The 22,177-nt window shown below is 44.2% G+C and overlaps 1 protein-coding gene across 1 annotated transcript in view; it reads left to right on the top strand.

Annotated features, from left to right (window-relative positions):
* The window catches only part of LOC145356951 (acidic mammalian chitinase-like), a 46,726-nt gene that overhangs the window by 14,847 nt on the left and 9,702 nt on the right, over window positions 1-22,177 (top strand). The window contains exons 5-8 of the mRNA XM_080209964.1: window positions 1,452-1,617; window positions 12,083-12,207; window positions 16,100-16,223; window positions 21,047-21,232. Of these exons, the coding sequence (XP_080066090.1) occupies window positions 1,452-1,617; window positions 12,083-12,207; window positions 16,100-16,223; window positions 21,047-21,232 (601 nt within the window). The remainder of the gene's footprint in view (window positions 1-1,451; window positions 1,618-12,082; window positions 12,208-16,099; window positions 16,224-21,046; window positions 21,233-22,177) is intronic.

Raw genomic sequence — 22,177 nt, forward strand, 5'->3', positions numbered from 1 at the left:
CTGGACGTTCTTATTTTTAATCAATCTTCATCAATCTTTTCAATCCTAATTCTCGAAAATTGTGAGTGCTATTTCTCCTAGACCTCTTGCCACGTGTGCTAAGCCTTGTTGGTAGATTATGTCATGTCAAGTATTATTGTGAAAGACACTCCCAGAAATGAAATCGTTCCTGACAAAGTGTTTATTATCAAGGCATTTAACTAATATCCTCAATTCGTCGTCATGTTTCTTTATTGCAAGATCAAGTTTCATAATGAGACCACAAAGAGAAGTCGTCAGGACTGAATCATACAACCTGTACTTTCAGCAGAAGTTAAAACAGCATGTTCAGCTAAAGTTTACTCTAACGTATTAAACCCTGAATTATTTTGGTAATGAACAACCTCTATTTCATTATTTCTAGCTGGATGCCAAACAATGAATTGACATCTTAACCAGGAAGCCCAAGGATAGAAGGGAAAAAAAGCAGTAAAAGGGGGAATGCGAGTAATGGACTGAACTGGTGTTGTATACCATAAAACCATAAGACATAAGAGCAGAATTAGGCCACTTGGCCCATGAAGTCTGCTCCGCCATTCAATCATGACTGATATTTTTCTCATCCCCGTCCTTCTGCCTTTTCCCCATAACCCCTGTCCATCTTACAATGGAACACCAATAAAATGGGAAAATAAGAATACTGGTCTGACCTGATCTTGTATACTTTAAAATGGAACACCAGTAAATGGAGAAATAAGAAAACTGGTTCAAAGTATTTTTTCTCTTCTGGGTGGGCCTTGGTGCACGTGGACATTACTTGAATACGCTGGCTGGACCTCCAGAGGTGGCCCCTGAAGTGTTGTGGGGAGGAAGAGCTCTTCTTTCTCAGAATGAAAAGTAACTCATCCTTTTAACAGTGGCCATTTACTTGGCTCTTCATGCTCAGAAGACATGAGTGGCGGAATAGGTCCATTAATTGATCTATTTAAGGTAACCCAATTTTCCCACAGGGTCCGAGAGCAGGCTTTTGATCAATCATTACTGTCTAACAAGGGGCCTGATGGCTGTTTTAGCTGGCTGTAACTGATGCCTGAAAAAGGATCAAACTCAAAATCAATTTGACATCCATCAGCTGCAAAATATTGGCCTGCAACATTGGTTCACAATCTATTTATTCTACACCTGTAAAATGTGTGCTACTGGGTGCAACTTTTATCACACTTATGTTTTGTTTAAGCCAGCTTAACATTGCTTATAGGTACATTTTCAAATAAGATCATGTTAACTATCAATAACTGGATGGTATCCAGTACAATATGCAATCGATGATTGAAAGAATTTTCAATATTTCCCAATGCAATTTTGATTTAGGGTTGATGTTATAATAGATACCAATAAAAGTTGTTTCAAAAAAGGCTGGAACCTGCCAAAACAATCTGGAGGTATTTCATTTGTTCTGTCCACCCTCTCAGGTTCAGCAGCACAGTTGCTACGAGGGCAAGTCGCGCAACTTTCATCAAATCTGCAATTGAATTTATTAGGAAGTATGGCTTTGATGGTTTAGATATAGTCTGGGACCAGCGAAGTTCAAAGGGAAATTTACTTCGTGACAAGAAAAGATACACAGCTTGGCTTAAGGTGAGTAAAAGAGATTTCATTCTTTTTTTGCCTTTTATTGTCTTGAGGCACCAACTTTTGCTGTGTTCCATAGCTGGTCATCACCTTCCAAATCAACCAGATTCAATTCCAACCTTGGCTGACTGTCTATGTGGAGGTTGCCCCTTCTCACCATGTCTGCGTGGGTTTCCTTCGGGTGCTTCAGTTTCCTCCCAGATCCAAAGATGTGCAAGTTAGGTGGATTGGTCAAGTTAATTTGTCCCTTAGTGTCCAATAGTGTGTAGGTTGGGGGTTTAGTCATAGAGTCATAGATGTTTGCAGCATGGAAACTGGTCCTTCAGCCCAACTTGGCCATGCCGCCCCTTTCTTTAACTCCTAAGCTAGTCCCAGTTGCCCGCATTTGGCCCATATCCCTCTATTCCCACCTTACTCATGAAATTGTCTAAATGCTTTTTAAAAGAAAAATTGTATCGGTCTCTATTATTACCTCTGGCAGCTTGTTCCAGACACTCACCCCTCTCAGTGTGAAAAATGTGCCCCTCTGGACCCTTTCATAACTCTATCCTCTCACCTTAAACCTATGCCCTCTAGTTTTAGACTAGCTTACCTTTGGGAAAAGATATTGACTATCTAGCTGATGTATTCAATATTTATTATTTTGTAGACCTCTATTAGATCACCCCTCAGCCTCCTACACTCCAGTTTAATAATATCCTTTCCGTAATAGGATGACCAGAACTGTACACAGTATTCTAAGTGTGACCTTACCAGTGCCTTGTACAACTTCAACAAGATATCCCAACTCCTGTATTCAGTGTTCTGAAACCAAGTATGCCGAATGCCTCCTTCACACTGCGTCCACCTGTGACTCCACTTTCAAGGAGCTATGAACCTGCACCCCTAGATCTCTTTTCTATAACTCTCCTCCACACCCTACCATTGACTGAGTAAGTCCTGCCCTGGTTCAATCTACCAAAATGCGTCACCTCGCATTTATCTAAATTAAACTCCAACTGCCATTCATCAGCCCACCGGTCCAATTGACAAGATCCTGTTGCAATCCTAGATAACCTTCTTCACAGTCCACTATGCCACCAACCTTGGTGTCATCTGCAAACTTATTAATCATGCCTACTAAATTTTCATCCAAATCATTATTATAAACGACAAATGACAGCGGACCCAGCACTGATCCCTGAGGCACACTGCTGGTCACAGGCCTCCAGTTTGAAAAACAGCCCTGAATAACCACCTCTGCTGTCATCAATCAAATTTTTTATCTATTTGGCTACCTCAACCTGGATCCCCAGAGATTTAACCTCATGCAACAGCAAACCATGTGGTACCTTGTCAAAGACCTTGCTAAAGTCTATGTAGACAACATCAACAGCACTGCTCTCACCTATCTTCCAGGTTACCCTTCAAAAAACTCAATGAAATTTGTGAGATTTTCCACTCACAAAGCCATGCTTTCTGTCCCAAATCAGTCCTTGTGTCTCTAAATCTGTAAATCCTGTCTCTTAAAATACCTTCTAACAACTTACCCACTACTGATGTGAGGCTTTTCCCTGCAGCCCTTCTTAAACAAAGGCACTGGTGAAGCATTTTGGTAGATTGAACCAGGTCAGGACTTACACAGTTAATGGTAGGGTATTGGGGAGAATTACAGAACAAAGAGACCTGGGGGTACATGTTCATAGCTCCTTGAAAGTGTATTCACAGATGGACAGAGTGGTGAAGAAGGCATTTGGCATGCTTGGTTTCATCAGTCAGAACATTGAATACAGGAGTTGGGATGGCTTGTTGAAGCTGTAGAAACATTAATAAGGCCACACTTGGAATACTGTGTGCAATTCTGGTCACCCTATTATAGAAAGGATATTATTAAACTAGAAAGAGTGCAGGAAAGATTTACTAGGAAGCTATCGGGACTTGATACATTGAGTTATAAGGAGAGGCTGGATAAACTGGGACTTTTTTCTCCGGAGCTTAGGAGGCTGAGGGATGCTGTTATAGAGGTCTATAAAATAATGAGGGGCAGAGATCAGCTAGATAGTCAATATCTTTTCCCAAAGGTAGGAGAGTCTAAAACTAGAGGGCATAGGTTTAAGGTGAAAGGGGAAAGATTCAAAAGTGTCCAGAGGGGCAATTTTTTCACACAGAGCGTGGGGTGAGTGTCTGGAACAAGCTGCCAGAGGTAGTAGTAGAGGCGGGTACAATTTTGTCTTTCAAAAAGCATTTACATAGTTACATGGGCATGATGGGTATAGAGGGATATGGACCAAATGTGGCCAATTGGGACTAGCATAGGGGTTTAGAAGAAAAGAATGGCATGGACAAGTTGGGCCATAGGACCTGTTTCCATGCTGTAAACCTCTATGACTCTATGACTCCTGAATACACTCAACAAATTTCTCTCCATCCAAACCTCCAATACTATGGTTGTCCCAGTCAATGTTGGGAAAGTTAAAATCCTCTATTATTACCACCCTATTTTTCTTGGAGCTATCTGTAATCTCCTTATATATTTGTTCCTTAATTTCCCGCTGACTACTTGGGGGCTGAGAGTACAACCCTATCAAAGTCATTTCCCCTTTCTTATTTCTCAGTCCTACCCATATAGAGTCAGTAGGCAAACCCTCGAATATCTTACAGTACTGCCGTGATGTTTTCCTTAAAAGTGCAACTCCCCGCTCCTCTCTTACCTCCTGTTCTATCTTTCCTATAGCATCTGTACCCTGGAACTTTAAGCTGCCAGTCCTGTCCTTCCCTTCGCCATGTTTCAGTAATTGCTAGAATACCCCAGTCCCATGTACCCATCCGTGCCCTGAGTTCATCTGCCTTGTCCGTCAGGCCTCTTGCATTGAAATAAATGCCGTTTAATCCAGACTTCCCTTGCTCTCTCTCTGAACAGTCAGGCAAAAGCAAGACAGCAAAAGTGGGGTAAATGTGTGGGGTTATGGGCATAGAGCCTGGATATAATGTTCTGTTGGAGAGTCAGTACATATTCGATTGGCTGAATGGCCTCCTTCTGCATTGAAGGGATTCTATATTCTAAGTACAGAAAATATCACAGCATAGCAATATTCCATTCTCATCCAGTATCATAGTATACACAGGTAGTGCTATTGCAAACTGCTCAGGAATAGGAATCTTAACTGTTTTTCTTCAGTTCTCGCCCCCATGTAGCAGAAATCAATTTGAGTCTCTATACTTGCTTTCTACATTAAAATGAATTAATTCAACATTATCAATCAAACGGAGTCTGGATTCAGAAAACTAACAGCAAAGTTCTTAATCTGTTACAGCCAGCAGGGGGTCCTAGTTTTCTGTTTTATAATGTGGATCAGGTATGCTGTGTTACCTCATTGACAGAACATGTTTTGACAAGTTTAGAAAAGGTCTACTTCACAGCTTGTATTTGTTGTCTTCCACCATTTCTCACAGAAATGCCATTATCTGATGTGTCCACCATCTACTATTTAAATTAAGTTTTGAAACCCATACAATCCACAGAGTGCAGAAAGGCCATTTGGCCCATTGATTCTGCACCAGTTCTCCAAAAGAGTATAATTTAAACTCAAGTGCTCTGAACTTCATCAAAAAGGATCACTTTATCCAAGTCACCAGTATAACATTTTGCATGACTTGAAAACACAACTGCATAATGACGTGATTGGCAATACCGTGATTATCATCATTCAGACTCACATCAGATACTTTACCTGCACTTAACCAATAGTTATTTTGTATTCATTTGTGGGACATGAGTGTCACTGGAGGGCCAACATTTATTGTCCATCATTAGTTGCCCTTGAGAAGGTGGTGGTGAGCTGCCTTCTTGAATCGTTGCAGTCCACATGTTGTGAGTTGACCCACAATGCTGTTAGGGAGAGAATTCCAGGATTTTGGTCCAGCAACTATGAAGGGATGGTGATATATTTCCAAATCAGGAGGTGAGTGGGTTGGAGAGGAACTTGCAGTTGGTAGTGTGTCTATGTATCTGCTGCCCTTGTTCTGCTAGATGGAAGTGGTCGTAGGTTTGGAAGATGCTGTCTAAGGATCTTTGGTGAATTGCTGCATCTTGTAGATAGTACACACTGCTGCTATTGAGCATTGGTGGTAGAAGGAGTGGATATTTGTAGACGTGGTGCCAATCATGTGGGCTGCTTTGTCCTGGGTGGTGTCAAGCTTTATGCGCCCACCCAGGCACGTGGGGAATATTCCATCACACTCCTAACTTGTGCTTAGATGGTAGATAGCTTTGGTGAATCAGGAGGTGAGTTGCTCGCCACAGTATGCCTAGCCTCCTAACCTTTGACCTGCTCTTGTAGTCACTGCGTTTATGTGGCGACTCCTGTTGAGTTTCTAGTCAATGGGTATTGACAGTGGGGGAATTCAGTGATGGCAACACCACTGAATGTCAAAGGGTGGTGATGAGAGTGTCTCTTAATGGTGATGGTCATTGCCTGGCATTTGTGTGGCACGAATTATACTTTTTATTTGTCAGTCCAAGCCTGGCATTTGAACATGGACTGCTTCGATATCTGAGACATTGTGAATAGTGCTGAACATTGTGCAATCATCAGCAAACATCCCCAGTTCTGACATTATGATGGAGGGAAGGTCATTGATGATGCAACTGAAAATGGTTGGGCCTAGGACACTACCCCTAAGGGATTCCTGCAGCGATGTCCTGGAGCTGAGGTGACTAACCGTCCACAACCACAACCACCTTCCTATGTGCCAGGTATGACTCCAACAGCAGAGAGTTTACTCCCTTATACGCATTGACTCCAGTTTTGCTGGGCTCCTTAATGCTACACCCGGTTGAATGCGGCTTTGATGTCAAGGGCTGTCACCCTCAGCTCATCTCTGGAATTCAGCTCTTTTGTCCATTTCTGAACCAAGGCTTTAATCAGTTCTGGAGCTGAGTGACCCTGGCAAAATCCAAATTGGGCATTCCAAATTGGGCAAATCCAAACAGGTTATTGCTGAGTGGGTGCTGCCTGATAACCCCTTCCATCACTTTACTGATGATTGAGAATAGACTGATTGGGCGGTAATAGGCCAGATTAGGTTTGTCCTGCTTTTTGTGTACAGGATATAACTGGGCAATTCTGTACATTGCCGAGTAGATGCCAATGTTGTAGCTGTACTGGAAGAGCTTGGCAAGGGAAGCGGCAAGTTCTGGAGCACAAGTCTTCATTACTATTGCTGGAATGTTATCAGGGCCCATTACCTTTGCAGTATCTAGTTTTTTGATATCAGGTGGAGTGAATCCACCTGATATCAAAATGTGACAAATGTCAGGTAACGTATTTTGGAAGGTCTAATATAGATAGGAAATATACATTTAATGGCAGAACCCTTAAGAGTATTGATAGGCAAAGGGGCCTGGGTGTACAGGTACACAGTCACTGAAAGTGGTAATGCAAGTGGAGAAGGTAGTCAAGAAGGCAGACAGCATGCTTGCCTTCATCAGCCGGAGTACTGAGTTTAAAAATTGGCAGGTCACGTTGCAGCTTTATAGAACCTTAGTTAGGCCGCACTTGGAATATAGGGTTCAATTCTAGTTGCCACACTCCCAGAAGGATGTGGAGGCTTTGTAGCGGGTACAGAAAAGATTTACCAGGATGTTGCCTGGTATGGAGGGCATTAGCTATGAGGAGAGGTTGGAAAAACTTGATTTGTTCTCACTGGAGGTTGAAGGGAGATCTGATAGAAGTCTACACGATTATGACAGGCATGGACAGAGCGGATAATCAGAAGCTTTTTCCCAGGATAGAAGAGTCAATTACTTGGTGGCATAGGTTTAAGATGCGAGGGACAAGGTTTAAAGGAAATATACCAGGTAGATTTTTTACACAGAGAGTAGTGGGTGCCTGGAACTCGTTGCCAGGGGAGGTAGTGGAAGCAGATAAGGTAATGACGTTTAAGGGGCATCTTGACAAGTACATGAATAGGATGGGAATAGAGGGATACCCCAGAAGGGTAGGGGGGTGAGGTTGGTGAGCAAACTGCACACGGTACAGTGATGCAGCAGGACATAGGCAAAGAGAAGGGGAAAAGGAACGTAGTAGTGATTGGAGATAGTGGGGTGAAGGGTATTGACACTGTCCTTTGTCACAATGACAAAGTGCACAGAAGGGTGTGTTGTCTGCCTGGTGCTCGGGTACAGGATGTCGCAGCTGGGCTGCAGAGGAATCTGGAGTGGGAGGGTGAGAACCCAGTTGTGGTGGTACATGTGGGTGCCAGCGACGTAGGCAAAGTGCGGACTGAGGATCTGGGGAGGGAGTATGAGAAGCTGGGAATGGAATTAAAAAGTAGAACCGACAAGGTGGTCTTCTCTGGGCTACTGCCTGAACCGAGTGCAGACGGGCGTAGGGTTGACAGGATAAAGGAAGTGAATGGGTGGCTCAGAGATTGGTGTGGGAGGAATGGGATCGAATTTATGGGGCATTGGCACCAGTATTGGGGTAGGTGGGACTTGTTCGGGCGGGATGGGGTTGGTCTGAATCGTGCTGGGACCAGAGTGCTGGCGAATCGAGTAAAGAGGACTGTAGACAGGGCTTTAAACTAATTAGGGGGGGGGAGGGTGCGAGGGTAGGTGATGTTAGGAGGTCTACAGTTAAGGATAGGGTACAGGTAAGGGAAGAGGCTGAGGATGTCCCAAGTGGTGGCGTTACGGCAAATAGGGTCCAGAAGAAGGCTGGGATGAAAGCGCTTTATCTGAATGCACGAAGCATTCGGAATAAAGTGGATGAGCTGGTGGCGCAGATCGACACAAATGGATACGATCTGGTGGCCATTACAGAGACGTGGCTGCAAGGTGACAGGGACTGGGAGATGAATGTACAGGGCTATCAAGTGTTTAGGAAGGATAGGCAGGAGGAAAGAGGGGGTGGCGTAGCTCTGCTGATTAAGGACAGCATCAAGGTGGTAGCAAGGGATGATATCGGAGCCAAAGAGCAGAAAGTGGAATCGTTGTGGGTGGAGATTAGGAACAGCAAAGGGAGGAAGACGCTGGTGGGTGTCGTCTATAGGCCCCCGAATAATGATCTGGAGGTGGGGCGGGCTGTTAACGCGCAAATAAGTGCGGCGTGCAGGAATGGGACGGCAGTAGTTATGGGGGATTTCAATCTGCATATTGATTGGTCGACCCATGTTGGACGAGGTGGGCTCGAGGAGGAGTTCTTGGAATGCTGCCGGGATAGTTTCCTGGAACAGTGTGTGTTGGAGCCGACGAGGGAGCGAGCTATCTTGGATCTGGTGCTATGTAATGAGGCGGGTAGAATTAGGGACCTTGAGGTGAAGGATCCTCTTGGAGAGAGTGATCATTGTATGGTGGAGTTTCTGTTGCAGATGGAGGAGGAGAAAGTGGGTTCCCGGACACGTGTCCTTTGTTTGAATAGAGGGGAGTATGGTAGGATGAGAGAAGAATTGGCGAATGTGGACTGGGGGAGCGCGTTGGAAGGTAGGTCTGCTGAGGAGCAGTGGAGGATCTTTAAGGAGATCTTTCTTGGTGCTCAGCAGAAATTTATTCCGATGGTTAAAAAGGACAGTAGGAAGAGAGGTAATAAGCCGTGGATAACGAAGGAGGTGAAGGAAAGTGTTAAATTAAAAGCGGAGGAATTTAGAGTAGCTAAGAGTAGTGGGCGAGAAGAGGATTGGGAAAGGTTTAAATGTCAACAAAGATTGACAAAAAAGTTGATAAAGGAGGGTAGAAGAAGCTATGAAGCTGGGCTAGCGCTTAATATAAAAAAGGATAGCAAGAGTTTTTATAAATATATAAAAAGGAAGAGGCTGGCTAGGGTGAACGTTGGTCCCTTAGCGGATGAGAAAGGGGACCTAGTGGTAGGGGATGGGGATATGGCTAAGGTCTTGAATAACTTTTTTGTTTCTGTCTTCACGGAGGAGGACGTGAATAATTTGCCGGGTGTTAGCGATGGAAAGGTGGTAGGACTGGAGGGTCTTAATGACATTACTGTTACTAGAGAGGTGGTGCGCGACAGACTGGAGGGGCTGATTGTGGACAAGTCCCCAGGACCGGATGGAATGCATCCGAGGGTTCTGAAAGAAATGGCGGAGGTGATAGTGGATGCCTTGGTGGTTATTTTCCAGACGTCGCTGGATTCCGGGGAAGTGCCGGAGGATTGGAAAACGGCTAATGTTACGCCGTTGTTTAAGAAGGGTGCCAGGCAAAAGGCGGGGAATTACAGGCCGGTTAGTTTAACGTCTGTGGTAGGTAAAATGTTAGAATCCGTCATTAAGGAGGAAATTGCGAGGCATCTTGAAGGGAATTGCTTGATAGGGCAGACGCAACACGGTTTCATTAAAGGGAAGTCGTGTCTGACAAATTTACTGGAGTTCTATGAGGATGTGTCTAGGGCGGTGGATAGAGGAGAGCCGGTGGATGTGGTCTTTCTGGATTTTCAGAAGGCGTTTGATAAGGTACCTCACAAGAGGTTACTGCAGAAGGTCAGAGGACATGGAGTTGGGGGTAGGGTGTTAGCGTGGATAGAGGATTGGTTGTCAAATAGGAGGCAGAGAGTGGGGGTCAATGGGTGCTATTCGGATTGGCGGATGGTGACTAGTGGGGTGCCCCAGGGGTCGGTGCTGGGGCCTCAGCTATTTACCATTTATATAGATGATCTGGAGGAGGGAACCGAGTGTAGGGTGTCGAAATTTGCTGATGACACCAAGATTGGGGGAAAGGCAAATTGTGCGGAGGGTGTGGAGAGTCTGCAGAAGGATCTAGATAGGCTGGGCGAATGGGCCAGGAAATGGCAAATGGAATTTAATGTTGGCAAGTGTGAGGTGGTCCACTTTGGTAGGAAGAATGGTAGGAAGGACTATTACTTACGTGGCGAAAAACTGCAGCAGGCGACGGTGCAGAGGGACCTCGGGGTCCTTGTGCATGAGTCGCAAAAACCCAGCCTGCAGGTGCAGCAGGTGGTCAGGAAGGCGAATGGGATGCTGGCCTTCATAGCGAGGGGGATTGAATATAAAAGTAGGGAGGTCTTGCTGCAGCTGTATAGGGCATTGGTGAGGCCGCAGCTGGAGTACTGTGTGCAGTTTTGGGCGCCGCACCTGCGCAAGGATATTTTGGCCTTGGAGGGAGTGCAGAGGAGGTTTACTAGGCTGATACCGGAGTTGAGGGGGTTGAGCTATGAGGAGAGGCTGAATAAACTAGGCTTGTACTCGTTAGAGTTTAGAAGAATGAGGGGAGATCTCATTGAGACGTATAAGATGATGAATGGGATGGATAGGATAGAGGTGGAAAGACTCTTCCCGCTCAAAAAAGACAGTAGGACTAGGGGGCACAGCCTCAAGATAAAGGGGGGGCGGTTCAGAACGGAGTTGAGGAGGAACTTCTTCACTCAAAGGGTGGTGAATCTCTGGAATTCTCTGCCCGTTGAAGTGGTGGAGGCTGCCTCGCTAAATATTTTTAAGAAGCGGGTTGATGGGTTTTTGATAAGAGAGGGGATTAAGGGTTATGGGGAGAGGGCGGGAAAGTGGAACTGAGCCACGACAGATCAGCCATGATCTTATTGAATGGCGGGGCAGGCTCGAAGGGCCAGATGGCCTACTCCTGCTCCTATTTCTTATGTTCTTATGTTCTTATGGTCGGTGCAGTCTTGGAGGGCTGAACGGCCTGTTCCTGTGCTGTAATTTTTTCTGTTCTTTGTCCTTTGAATCAAATTGGCTAGAGACTGGCATTTGAGATGCTGGGGATCTCTGGAGGAGGCCGAGATGGCTCATCCACTCAACAAAGTGCTAGCCACAGTAACAGGTACAATGACAACCTATAAAAGTCAGGCTGAGAGTTGAATACTGACTAAACCAAGCTATTCTGAATAGATTGTGACATATGAAATGTGTGAATTTTCAGCAAATTGTTATGTCAGTATGTCATTGATACTTTCATGAGCTTAACATGTTTTGACAAGTTGTGACTGCCTGTGTAGAGTTTGTATGTTCGCCCCGTGTCTGTGTGGGTTTCCTCAGGGTGCTCTGGTTTCCTCCCACCCTCCAAAGGTATGCACGTTAGGTGGATTGGCCATGCTAAATTGCCCTTTAGTGCCCAAAGATGTGTAGGATCGATAGATTAGCTATGGTAAGTGCACAGGGTTACGGGAATAAAATGGGGAGTGGGCCCAGGTGAGATGGTCTTTTGGAGAATTGGTGTAGAGCCAATGTGCTAAGTGGCCTCCTTCTGCACTGTAGGGATTCTGTGATTCTAAATTCAGAAAAAGTTTGTTTCACAGACTTCATTGAATGGGTTTCACCATTTCTAACACAATGCCATTATTAGATGCGAATGCCATCTACGTTTCTATATTCAAAATTAACAAAGTGTTTATAGTACAGAACTATATTATTATAGTTCTATTGTAGAACTATTTTATTATTGTAGCCTGTTTTCACCATGAAAGAAGCATGTACAATGCTATTTCTTGTCAAAATGTGATCTTTCTTCCAGGAATTGAGAAATAGTATAAAAAATGAATCAAAACGTAGTCGAAAACCAGAACTACTACTTACAGCTGCTTTCCCTGCCAATAAGCATAAAATTGATGCTGGCTTTGAGGTGAAGAAAGTTGGTCAGTAAGTATTAACTCTTACAAGACAAAACTTGGATTTAAAAATTTTCCCAATCAGATGGCTTGAAAAATTATTGCTGGGCAGTGATCAACTCCATGAGGCCGTATTCAAGAGATTCCATTTCAGCTTCTCAATAGTTGAGATGAATCCAGGTTGGGAAAAGCTATTATTTCATTCATAAATATGGGGGAAGAGATGGGGCCCACAGGCAGGACATGATCAAGATTGTAAAGAGTAAAAGACAAACAAGTAAAGCAAGATGCAATAATTTTGTGATGACAAACCAGAGTTTTATTAATGCACTATACAAGTCAGATGAAGAGAAAAACTTGCATCTGTAAAGAACTTGTCATGCCTCAGGACATCCCAAAGGGTTTCACCACAATTAGATATTTTCAAATTGTAGCCACTATTGTAAGGTAGGAAAAGCTTCTGCAGAAGCTGTTGCCTGAGTTCAGTGGGGAACCGAGAAACATAGAAACATAGAAGATAGGAGCAGGAGGAGATCATTTGGCCCTTCGAGTCTGCTCCACCATTTATTACGATCATGACTGATCATCCAACTCAATAGCTTAATCCTGCTTTTTCCCCATAACCTTTGATCCCATTTGCCCCAAGTGCTATATCCAGCCATCTCTTGAATACATTCAATGTTCAGCATCAACTATTTGCTGTGGTAATGAATTCTGCAGGCTTACCACTCCTTGGGTGAAGAAATATCTCCTCACCTCTGTCCTAAATGGTCCACCCCAAATCCTCAGCTTGTGAATCCCGGGCTCTGGACTCCCCACTATTGGGAATATCCTGCCTGCATCTATCTTGTCTAGTTCTGTTACAATTTTGTAAGTCTGTATGAGATCCCCCCTCATTCATCTGAACTCCAGCAAAAACAACGCTAACCTAATCAATCTCTCCTCATACATCAGTGCCGCCATCCCCAGAATTATCCTGGTATATTTTCGCTGCACTCCCACGAGAGCAAGAACATCCTTCCTCAGAAAAGGAGACCAAAACTGCACACACTACTCGAGGTGTGGCTTCATGAAGAACCTGTATAATTGCAACAACACATCCCTACTCCTGTACTTGAAACTTCTCGCAATGAAGAAAAACATGCCATTTGCCTTCCTTACCGCCTGCTGCACCTACATGATTACCTTCAGTGACTGGTGCGCAAGGACACCCAGGTCTCGCTGCACACCCGCTGAATATTGGAGTGACATTTGCTACCTTCCAATCTGCAGGCACTGTTCCAGAGTCTATAGAATCCTGGAAGATGACCACCAATGCATCCACTAATTTTAGAGCCACTTCCTTAAGCACTCTGGAATGTAGATTATCAGGCCCTGGGGATTTATCTGGCTTTTTCCCGTCAATTATCCCTTCAATTTTCCCAGCTTGATTTCTCTACTAATATTGATCTCCTTCAGTTCTTCCCTCTCACTAAACCTTGCATTCTCCAATATTTCTGGCATTTGATTTGTGTCCTCTTTTGTGAAGACAGAACCAAAGTATGTATTCAGTTGCTTGGCCATGTCTTTGTCCCCTATTATACGTTCCCTTGTTTCTGTCTGTAGGAGACCTACATTTGTCTTCACCAACCTCTTTCTCTTCACGTACTCACAGAAACTCTTAGTGTCAGTTTTAATTTCATACTGTATTTTCCCCTTCTTAATCAATCCCTTGGTCTTTCTTTGCTGAATTCTAAACTGCTCCCAATGCTCATACCTATTATTTTTCTTGGCCAATATTATTCTTCTTCCTTGGATTGAATACTCGCTCTCATTTCCTTCGTAAGCCATGGATTGGCCCTCTTACCCATTTTGCTTTTGTACCAGACAGGAATAAACAGTTGCTGCAGTTCCTCCATGTGCCCCTTGAATATTTGCCATTGCCTATCCACTGTCATCTCTTTAAGTAACTCTCCCAACCTATCAAGGCCAACTCACACCTCATATCCCCATAATTTCCTTTATTAAGATTCAGCACTTTAATCTCCAAATCAACCTACTTCACTCTCCATCTTGATAAAAAATTCTAACACGTTATGGTCACTCATCCCCAAGGGGTCTCGTACAGCTAGATTGGCAATTGTTCCCTTCTTATTACACGGTACCCAGTCTAAGATGGCCTGCTCGCTAGTTAGTTTCACAACATATTGGCCAAGAAGACAATCTCATATACACTCCAGGAATTCCTCCTCTTTGGCATTGTGGCTAATGTGATTTACCCAATCTATGTGCAGATTAAAATCACTTATGATCACTGATATAGAAACTTGAGATATTAGGGTGATTTAATAAAAACAAAATATTGCAGATGCTGGTGATTGGAAATAAAAATAGAAAGGGTTGGTGGCACCAGCAGAGAGAGAAACAGAGTTAACAGGCCCGATTTTACCATTGTGATTCTAAGTGCTAAACCTGGGCGCAATTCAGATCCAACTTGGAAAACTGCTCTCAGGTGTCTCCATACACACTTGGCCTGAAAAAAAATCGCAGGTCTGAATTGCGCTATGGGTGAGCTTATTGCACCTCTGTTTGGAGCTTTGAACTGCGCATGTGTGGTGAAAAAAAATTGAAAAACACGCCCCTGTTACATCACTCCCGGGCCACAAAAAACAGATAAATCAGTCTGGGAGCAAAATGCGGGAGCGATGGCCCCACAGATATCATTCAACTCTCACAACATAATTATCTGTCTTATCCACCCATCCCCCCTCTACCCAGACCGATCGTGACCCACTGCCCCCACCCCCTCCACCAATTGCCCACAGAGTGGCAGTGGACACCCCCCCCCCCCCCCACCCCACCACCAAGTGCCTGCAGAGTGGCAGCAACCCCCCCCCACCCCCCACCCCACCACCAGAGATCCATCTGGTCTCCCTCCCTCCCACTACCCCCACCAGAGAATGGTCAGACCTTCTTCCTCTCACCACCACCAGAGAATGATCTGGCCTCCCTCCCCCCACCATCAGATAATAATTGGGCCTCCTTCCCCCACCCCTGCGCCCTCCATCAGAGATACATCTCCCTCCTTCCTCCCCCCCCTCACCAGAGAATGATCAGGCCTCCCTCCCGCCACCAACTGCACCCCTCTCTCCCCCTCCCCCAGTCTCCAACCCCTCCTCCCCCGTCCCCTGCCCCCCACCACCGATCTGAGTCAGAGAACTGTTGGAAGTTCTGAACTTACCTCTTCAGAAGCTGGACCGCCCGAAACAGACCTTTGCCGAGTATATCTGTTTTGCGCCGAATCTGGATGGGCGAACACGATGGTAAAGGCGGGCGGCCCACTATTTCAATTTAAATGCATGCGGATGCAGATCACACTAATCACCTCATGCCTGACTTTACCGGGCACAACACAATGATAAAATTGGGATTTCCAGCCACGCTCACCCCCAAGACCAGAAAATCCCATCCAAGGTCAACGGAACTTTGCTTGGTCCTGTCCCGCCACTATGATTCCTGTGGTGGGCGCGACAGGAATATTCCGCGCCACATCTCGAGTCCAGTATGAATTGTTCAGAACTTTGGAATTCAATTCTGAACAGGGATCACCTTGTATTCAGAACTATAACTGTTTCTCTCTCTCCTGATGCTGCCGGACCTGCTGGGCAGCACTTTCTGGACTCTGGCGGTTTGTTATCATTAGCAAGTTCTTGGGGCTGCTTACCATCCATTGTCAGAACTGCAGTGAAAACCTTTTTACTGAATATTAACTTCCATTGCTAAGGGATCCTTGATTGTTTTTTAAAAATAAAATGAATTTGTATTATAATAATGAGGGGAAATAATTGAGAATATTTTGTACCGGAATTGAATACGTATAGTCCAGATAAAACAACTTTCCAAATTTATTCAGAATTTCATTCACTGAATTTTCATTTTTACAGATATTTGGATTTTATCCATGTGATGACTTATGATTTTCATGGTGCCTGGGACTCAGTCACTGGACATAACAGTCCCTTGTTTCGTGCCTCCCCTGAGCAGCGTGAATCTGCATTTTTCAACATGGTATGAGTACAAGTTCCAAATTCACATTGTACATAGATATAAACATATAAATTAGGAGCAGGAGTAGCCCCTCGAGCTTGCTCCACCATTCAATAAGATCATTGCTGACCTCATTTTAAACTCAATTGCACTTTCCTGCCTATCCCCCATAACCTTTCACTGCCCCCTTGCTTATCAAGAATCCATCTATTTCTCATAGAATCCTTACAGTGCAGAAGGAGGCCATTCAATACCATACCAACCACACTCCCACCCAGGCCCTATCCCCATAACCCCACATATTTATCCTGCTTGTCCCCTTGACACTAAGGGACAATTTAGCATGACCTAATCAACCTAATTTGCACATCTTTGGACTATGGGAGGAAACTGGAGCACCCGGAGGAAACCCACGCAGACATGGGGAGAATGTGCAGACTCCACACAGATGGTGACCCAAGCCGGGAATCGAACTCATGCCCCAACACGGTGAGGCAACAGTGGTAACCACTGTGCCACTGTGTCGCCCTAATCTTCTGCCTTAAAGATATTCAATGACTTGCCTCAATCACCCGCTGAGGAAGAGAATTCCAAACTTTCACAACCCTCTCGGGGGAGAGGGCAGGGGCGGAGATAGAAAAAGTCCTCATCTTTGTCTTAAATGGACCATCCCTTATTTTTAAACAGTGGCCCTTAGTCTGAGATTCTCCCACAAGAAGAAATATGCTCCCCACATCCATCCTATCACGTTCCCTCAGGACCTTATAATCAAGTTGCCCCTTACTTACTAAACTCCACTGTGTACAAGTCTAGCCTGTTCAGCTCTTCCTCATAAGACAATCCATCCATTCTTAGTATCAATCTAGTATTCCTTCTCTGAACAACTTCCAGTGCATTTATATCTTTCCTTAAATAAAAAGAGCAAACTGTACACAATTCTCCAGATGTGCTCTCACCAATGCCCTGTATAACCAAGGCATTCCCTCTCCATTCTTGTTTTCAATTCCTCTTGCAACAGATGATGACATTCTATTAGCTTTCCTTATTACTTGCTGTGCCTGCATGCTAGCCTTTTGTGATTCATGCCCTAGGACATCCAGATCCCTCTGCACCTCAAAGCTCGGAAACTATTCACCATTTAAATAATGTGTTTTTTTTTAATTCATCCTGCTCCACATTCTCCCACACAAACAGAAAATGATGAAAAATCTCAGCAGGTCTGACAGCATCTGTTTTCGAGTCTGGGTGACCCTTGTTCAGAGCATTCTCAAAGCATTTATCAGATCATAGAAATCATAGAATCCCTAGTGCAGAAGGAGGCCATTTGGCCCATCGAGCCCACACCGACAACAATCCCACCCAAGCCCTATCCCCAAGTATTTACCTTTTTAATTCTCCTCATACTAAGGGGCAATTTAGCATAGCCAATCAACTTGGCCTGCACATCTTCGGACTGTGGGAGGAAAGTGGAGCATCTGGAGGAAATCCAAGGAGACACGAGAAGAATGTGCAAACTCCACACAGTGACCCAAGCGGGGAACCGAACCCAGGTCCCTGGCGTTGTGAGGCAGCAGCGCTAACTGCTGTGCCATCGTGTCGCCCTTGATCCATCATCAAAATCTCAGCAGCTCTGTAAAGAGTCATCCAGACTCAAAATGTTGGCCCTATTCTCTTCCATGTTTGCTGTCAGACGTGCTGAGATTTTCCAGCTTTTTCTTGTTTTGTATCAGATTCTCGTAACTGCATTGTATTTCGCTTTTATCACATTTTCCCAAATTGTGTTTGCACACATAATGGTAACAACCACATATTTAAGTTACAACTATTGGAACATTTGCTTTCTTTGAAGATGTTGGAAAACATGTTTCTTCTTGAACTTTGACAAAAATTAAGCAAAGTAAGGAACCAGTGGATGATGTATTACGGACAAAAATTAAATTTTTGCCTGTGTTAAGTCACCCATTGATTTGCCAGAATTGGTTTTGATGGCTGACTTTGTAACCTACAGAAATTTGCATGATGGTATTGTTCCAAGGGTGCATTCCTGACACCTTGTTACTTTTAGTTGTCACTCTGTTCAGTTTGGTCACCTTGACATTTACACGGGTAGATGTCTTTTGAAGTTTACTGTAATGGCAAATGAACCTGTAGACAAGCTTTCAATCTAATGATGATCTGTGAATTACTGTTACATTTGCACAGATTGCAGGGTTCACTCAGAGCTACGGTGAGACCAACTGCACCCACATTCCTGATGGACCGATCAATACAATGCAAACACCCTTATAAATCAATAAGAGTACTAATCTGAACAACTAGTATGCAACCACCTATAGCATACAATCTGCGGTTGCTTTCCTGATAGCTGCCATGATGCTTTTACTTAATGTCTATCAATGATGTCCCTGCAGTTAATGCACAGACAATTAAAGCTTACCTGCTTGAAGACAAGGTTAACTCCTGCATGATAATTATCAGAAAGCCTTCTGTAAGTGTATAGTCCCATGAAGAAAAAGAAGGAAGTGGGTCTATTTGGATCTCTTTCAAAGAGTTAGCTTAGGTATGATGGGCCAAATGATCTCCCTTTTCATGAATTTGATTCATTTTGAGCAATGTAACTTTGCACCAGATCTCTAACAGAGCATCCCACCCAAGCCCTATCCCCATAACCACATGTATTTACCTTTCTAATCCACCTAACCTATACATCTTTGCACTCTAAGGGGCAATTTAACGTGGCAAATCCACCTAACTTGCACATCTTTGGACTGTGGGAGGAAACCGGAGGAAGCTCACGCTGACATGGGAAGAATGTGCAAACTCCACACAGTCACCCAAGAGCAGAATTGAACACAGGTTGCTGGCACTGTGAGGCAGCAGTGCTAACCATTGTGCCACCCAATTCTTTCATAAGATGTGATCATTGCTGAGTAGACTAGCATTTGTTGTCAATCTCTAATTGTCCTTGAGCTGCCTTCTTGAACCGCTGTAGTCCATTTGGTGTAAGTACACCCCTTGTGCTGTTAGGGAGGAATGGTAAGGAGTCTCACAACACCAGGTGAAAATTCAATAGGTTTATTTGGTATCACAAGCTTTTGGAGCACTGCTCCTTCATCAGGTGAATGACCTGTTGGACTTTAACCTGGTGATGTGAGACTTCATACTGTGCCCACCCCAGCCCAACGCCGACGTATCCACATTAGAGAGGAAGTTCCAGGATTTTGACCTAGTGACACTGAAGAAATGGCGATATAATTCCAAGTCAGAATGATGAGTTATTTGGAGGGGATCTTACAGGTGTTGGTGTTCCCATGCATTCTGCTGCTCTCTCTAGAAGTTGCCAGATTGTCTTCTAATTAATGATTGGGCTGTTGAAGCGGGAGGCCTAATAGAAGGCTTCCAGTACTGAAAAAGCCACAGTTTCCCTTCCCAGATAACAGAAGGAGAGAATGTGTCTTGTTACAAGTGTCCTCTCTCCAACTTCTTCAGATAAAAGTTCCCCTCAACATCTAGGTCACTGTTGTGGAAGTTTTCGCAATCTTTGATCGGCAACAGTTGATTTCCCATCTCCTCGTAAGCAGGTTGCCAAAGGGGCATGTTTTCTGTTGACATAGAGTAGGAATAATCAGGTCATTTTCAGGTTAGCAGGCCGTGACCAGGGAAGTATCACAAGGATTAGTGCTTGGGCGCCAGTTATTCACAACCTAGATCAATGATTTGGATATAGGGAGCAAATATGTAGCTGATGTTACAAAACTACTGGCAATTTGAGTTGTGAGGAGGTTGTAAAGAGGCTTCAAGGGGATTTAGACAGACTGTATGAATGGGCAAGAACATGGCAGATGGAATATAATGCGTAAGTATGTGTAGTGATCTACTTTGGTAGGAAAAACAGAAATGCAGAGTATTTCTTAAAGGTGAGATGTTGGGAAGTGCAGGTGTCGAAAGACACCTCAGTGTCTTTGTTCATGAGTCATTGAAAGCTAGCATGCAGGTGCAGCAGACATTTATGAAGGCAAATAATATGTCAGCCTTTATTCCAGGAGGATTTGAGTACCGGAGTAAAGATGTGTTGCTGTAATAATTTAGTGTCTTGGTGAGACTGTATGCAGTTTTGGTCTCCTCACTAAGGAAGGATAATCTTGCCACAGAGTGTGTGAAACCAGACTGGTTCCTGCGATGGTGGGATTGTCCTATCAGAAAATGTTGAAGAGACCAGGCCTGCATTCTCTAGAGTTTAGAAGAATGACAGGTGATCTCATAAAAATTTACAAAATTCTTATAGGGCTTAACAGGGTAAATGCAAACAAGGATATTTCCTTTGGGTTGGGAGTGTAAAACCAGTGATCACAGTCTCAGAACTAGGAGTAAGCCATTTAGGATTGGCATGAGAAGAATTCATGAAGAAAATGGTTACTGTTTGTAATTCTCCAAACCAGAGGGCTGTGGAGGCTCAGTCATTGTGTCCAAGACAGAGATCGATAGAGTTCTGAATATTAAAGATATCAAGTGAAATGGGAATCGTGCAGGAAGATAGTGTTGAGGTAGAAGATCAGCCATCTAGCCATGATTAGCTGAATGGTGGAGCAGGCTCAAACGGCAGAGAAATGGTCTACTCCTGCTCCCATTGCCACTGTTCTGATGATCCTATAGTTTTGAGTACCTCATAATAGTGATGAGGTCCCTATTGGCCCCAAGACCTGTCTATATCCACCTAGCTATTGGATAGTAAAAAATGTACTCTTGTTGCTAGTAACACCAAGTCCCTTGCATGAGTTATTATTGCCACTGACTGAAATTAGAATTAAACTCCCAAATGTAATTTGTTCACTTTTTTGCTGCAGGATTTTGCTGCCAAATATTGGAGAAATAACGGTTTACCAGCAAAAAAAATGATAATTGGGTTCCCAGCATATGGACGAACATTCACACTGAAGACTTCTGCCAATCACAGTGTTGGCGCTCCAGTAGTTGGACCAGGACCGGCTGGTACATACACTAAAGATCCCGGTTACTGGGCTTATTATGAGGTGACAATACTTGAGTACATTTTTTGGTTACTGAGTCATAGAATCAGAGAATCCTAGAACCCCTACAGTATGAAAGCCAGCCATTTGACTTATCAAGTCTATACCAACTTTCCAACACAGCATCTTTCCCAGGCTCTATCCCAGTAATTCCACATATTTACTCTGTTAATCCCCTTAACCTACACAGCTTTAGACACTAAGGGGCAATTTAGCATGGCTAATCCATCTAGCCTGCACATTTTGGACTTTGGGAGGAAACTGGAGCACCTGAAGGAAACCCATACAGACACTGGGAGAACATGCAAACTCAACACAGACAGGCCAGAATCGAATCCAGGTTCCTGGTGCTGTGAGGCAGCTGTGCTAATCACTGTGTCACCATGCCATCTCTTATGCCACCGTGCCACCTTTAATATTCGAGAGAATGAGAACTTAAATGTCATCATGAATTTGAATTCAGCTATAGAAATTGGAGAATAAAATGCAGCTATCAGTGAAAGTGAACATGAAGCTGTTGTATTGTCATAAAACCCCTGCCAATTTCCCTGAGACACTTGGGGAGTAAAACCCAAAGTTCTAGCTTGGTCTAATTTATATACGTCTCCAGTGCTACATTAATATGCTTGACTGCCTGAACCTTCTGAAGTGTCCTCACAAACCACTCAGTTGCATTAATCAAGATGAAGGGATGGACAATTATGCTGGCCTTGTCAGTGCTGCCCACATCCCGATAATTAAGTTAAGTCTGATGTTCCCTTGCAGAATATTTTATTACTTCCAAAAGGTCCTTTAATTACAGTGGCCAGGATTCCTTCCAATGCATTCTCCACCCTCATCCCTCACCATTCCCTGCCCGCCCACCATGGGATCCTCAGGTCCTGCCAAAGTCAATGGCTATTTGAGGTATAGCACTGGGGAACCTGTCATGGAGGATTCCCTGGTTCT

Source organism: Carcharhinus amblyrhynchos, chromosome 22 (genome assembly GCF_965287045.1).
Source record: "Carcharhinus amblyrhynchos chromosome 22, sCarAmb.v2.hapA, whole genome shotgun sequence".
Lineage (NCBI taxonomy): Eukaryota > Metazoa > Chordata > Chondrichthyes > Carcharhiniformes > Carcharhinidae > Carcharhinus > Carcharhinus amblyrhynchos.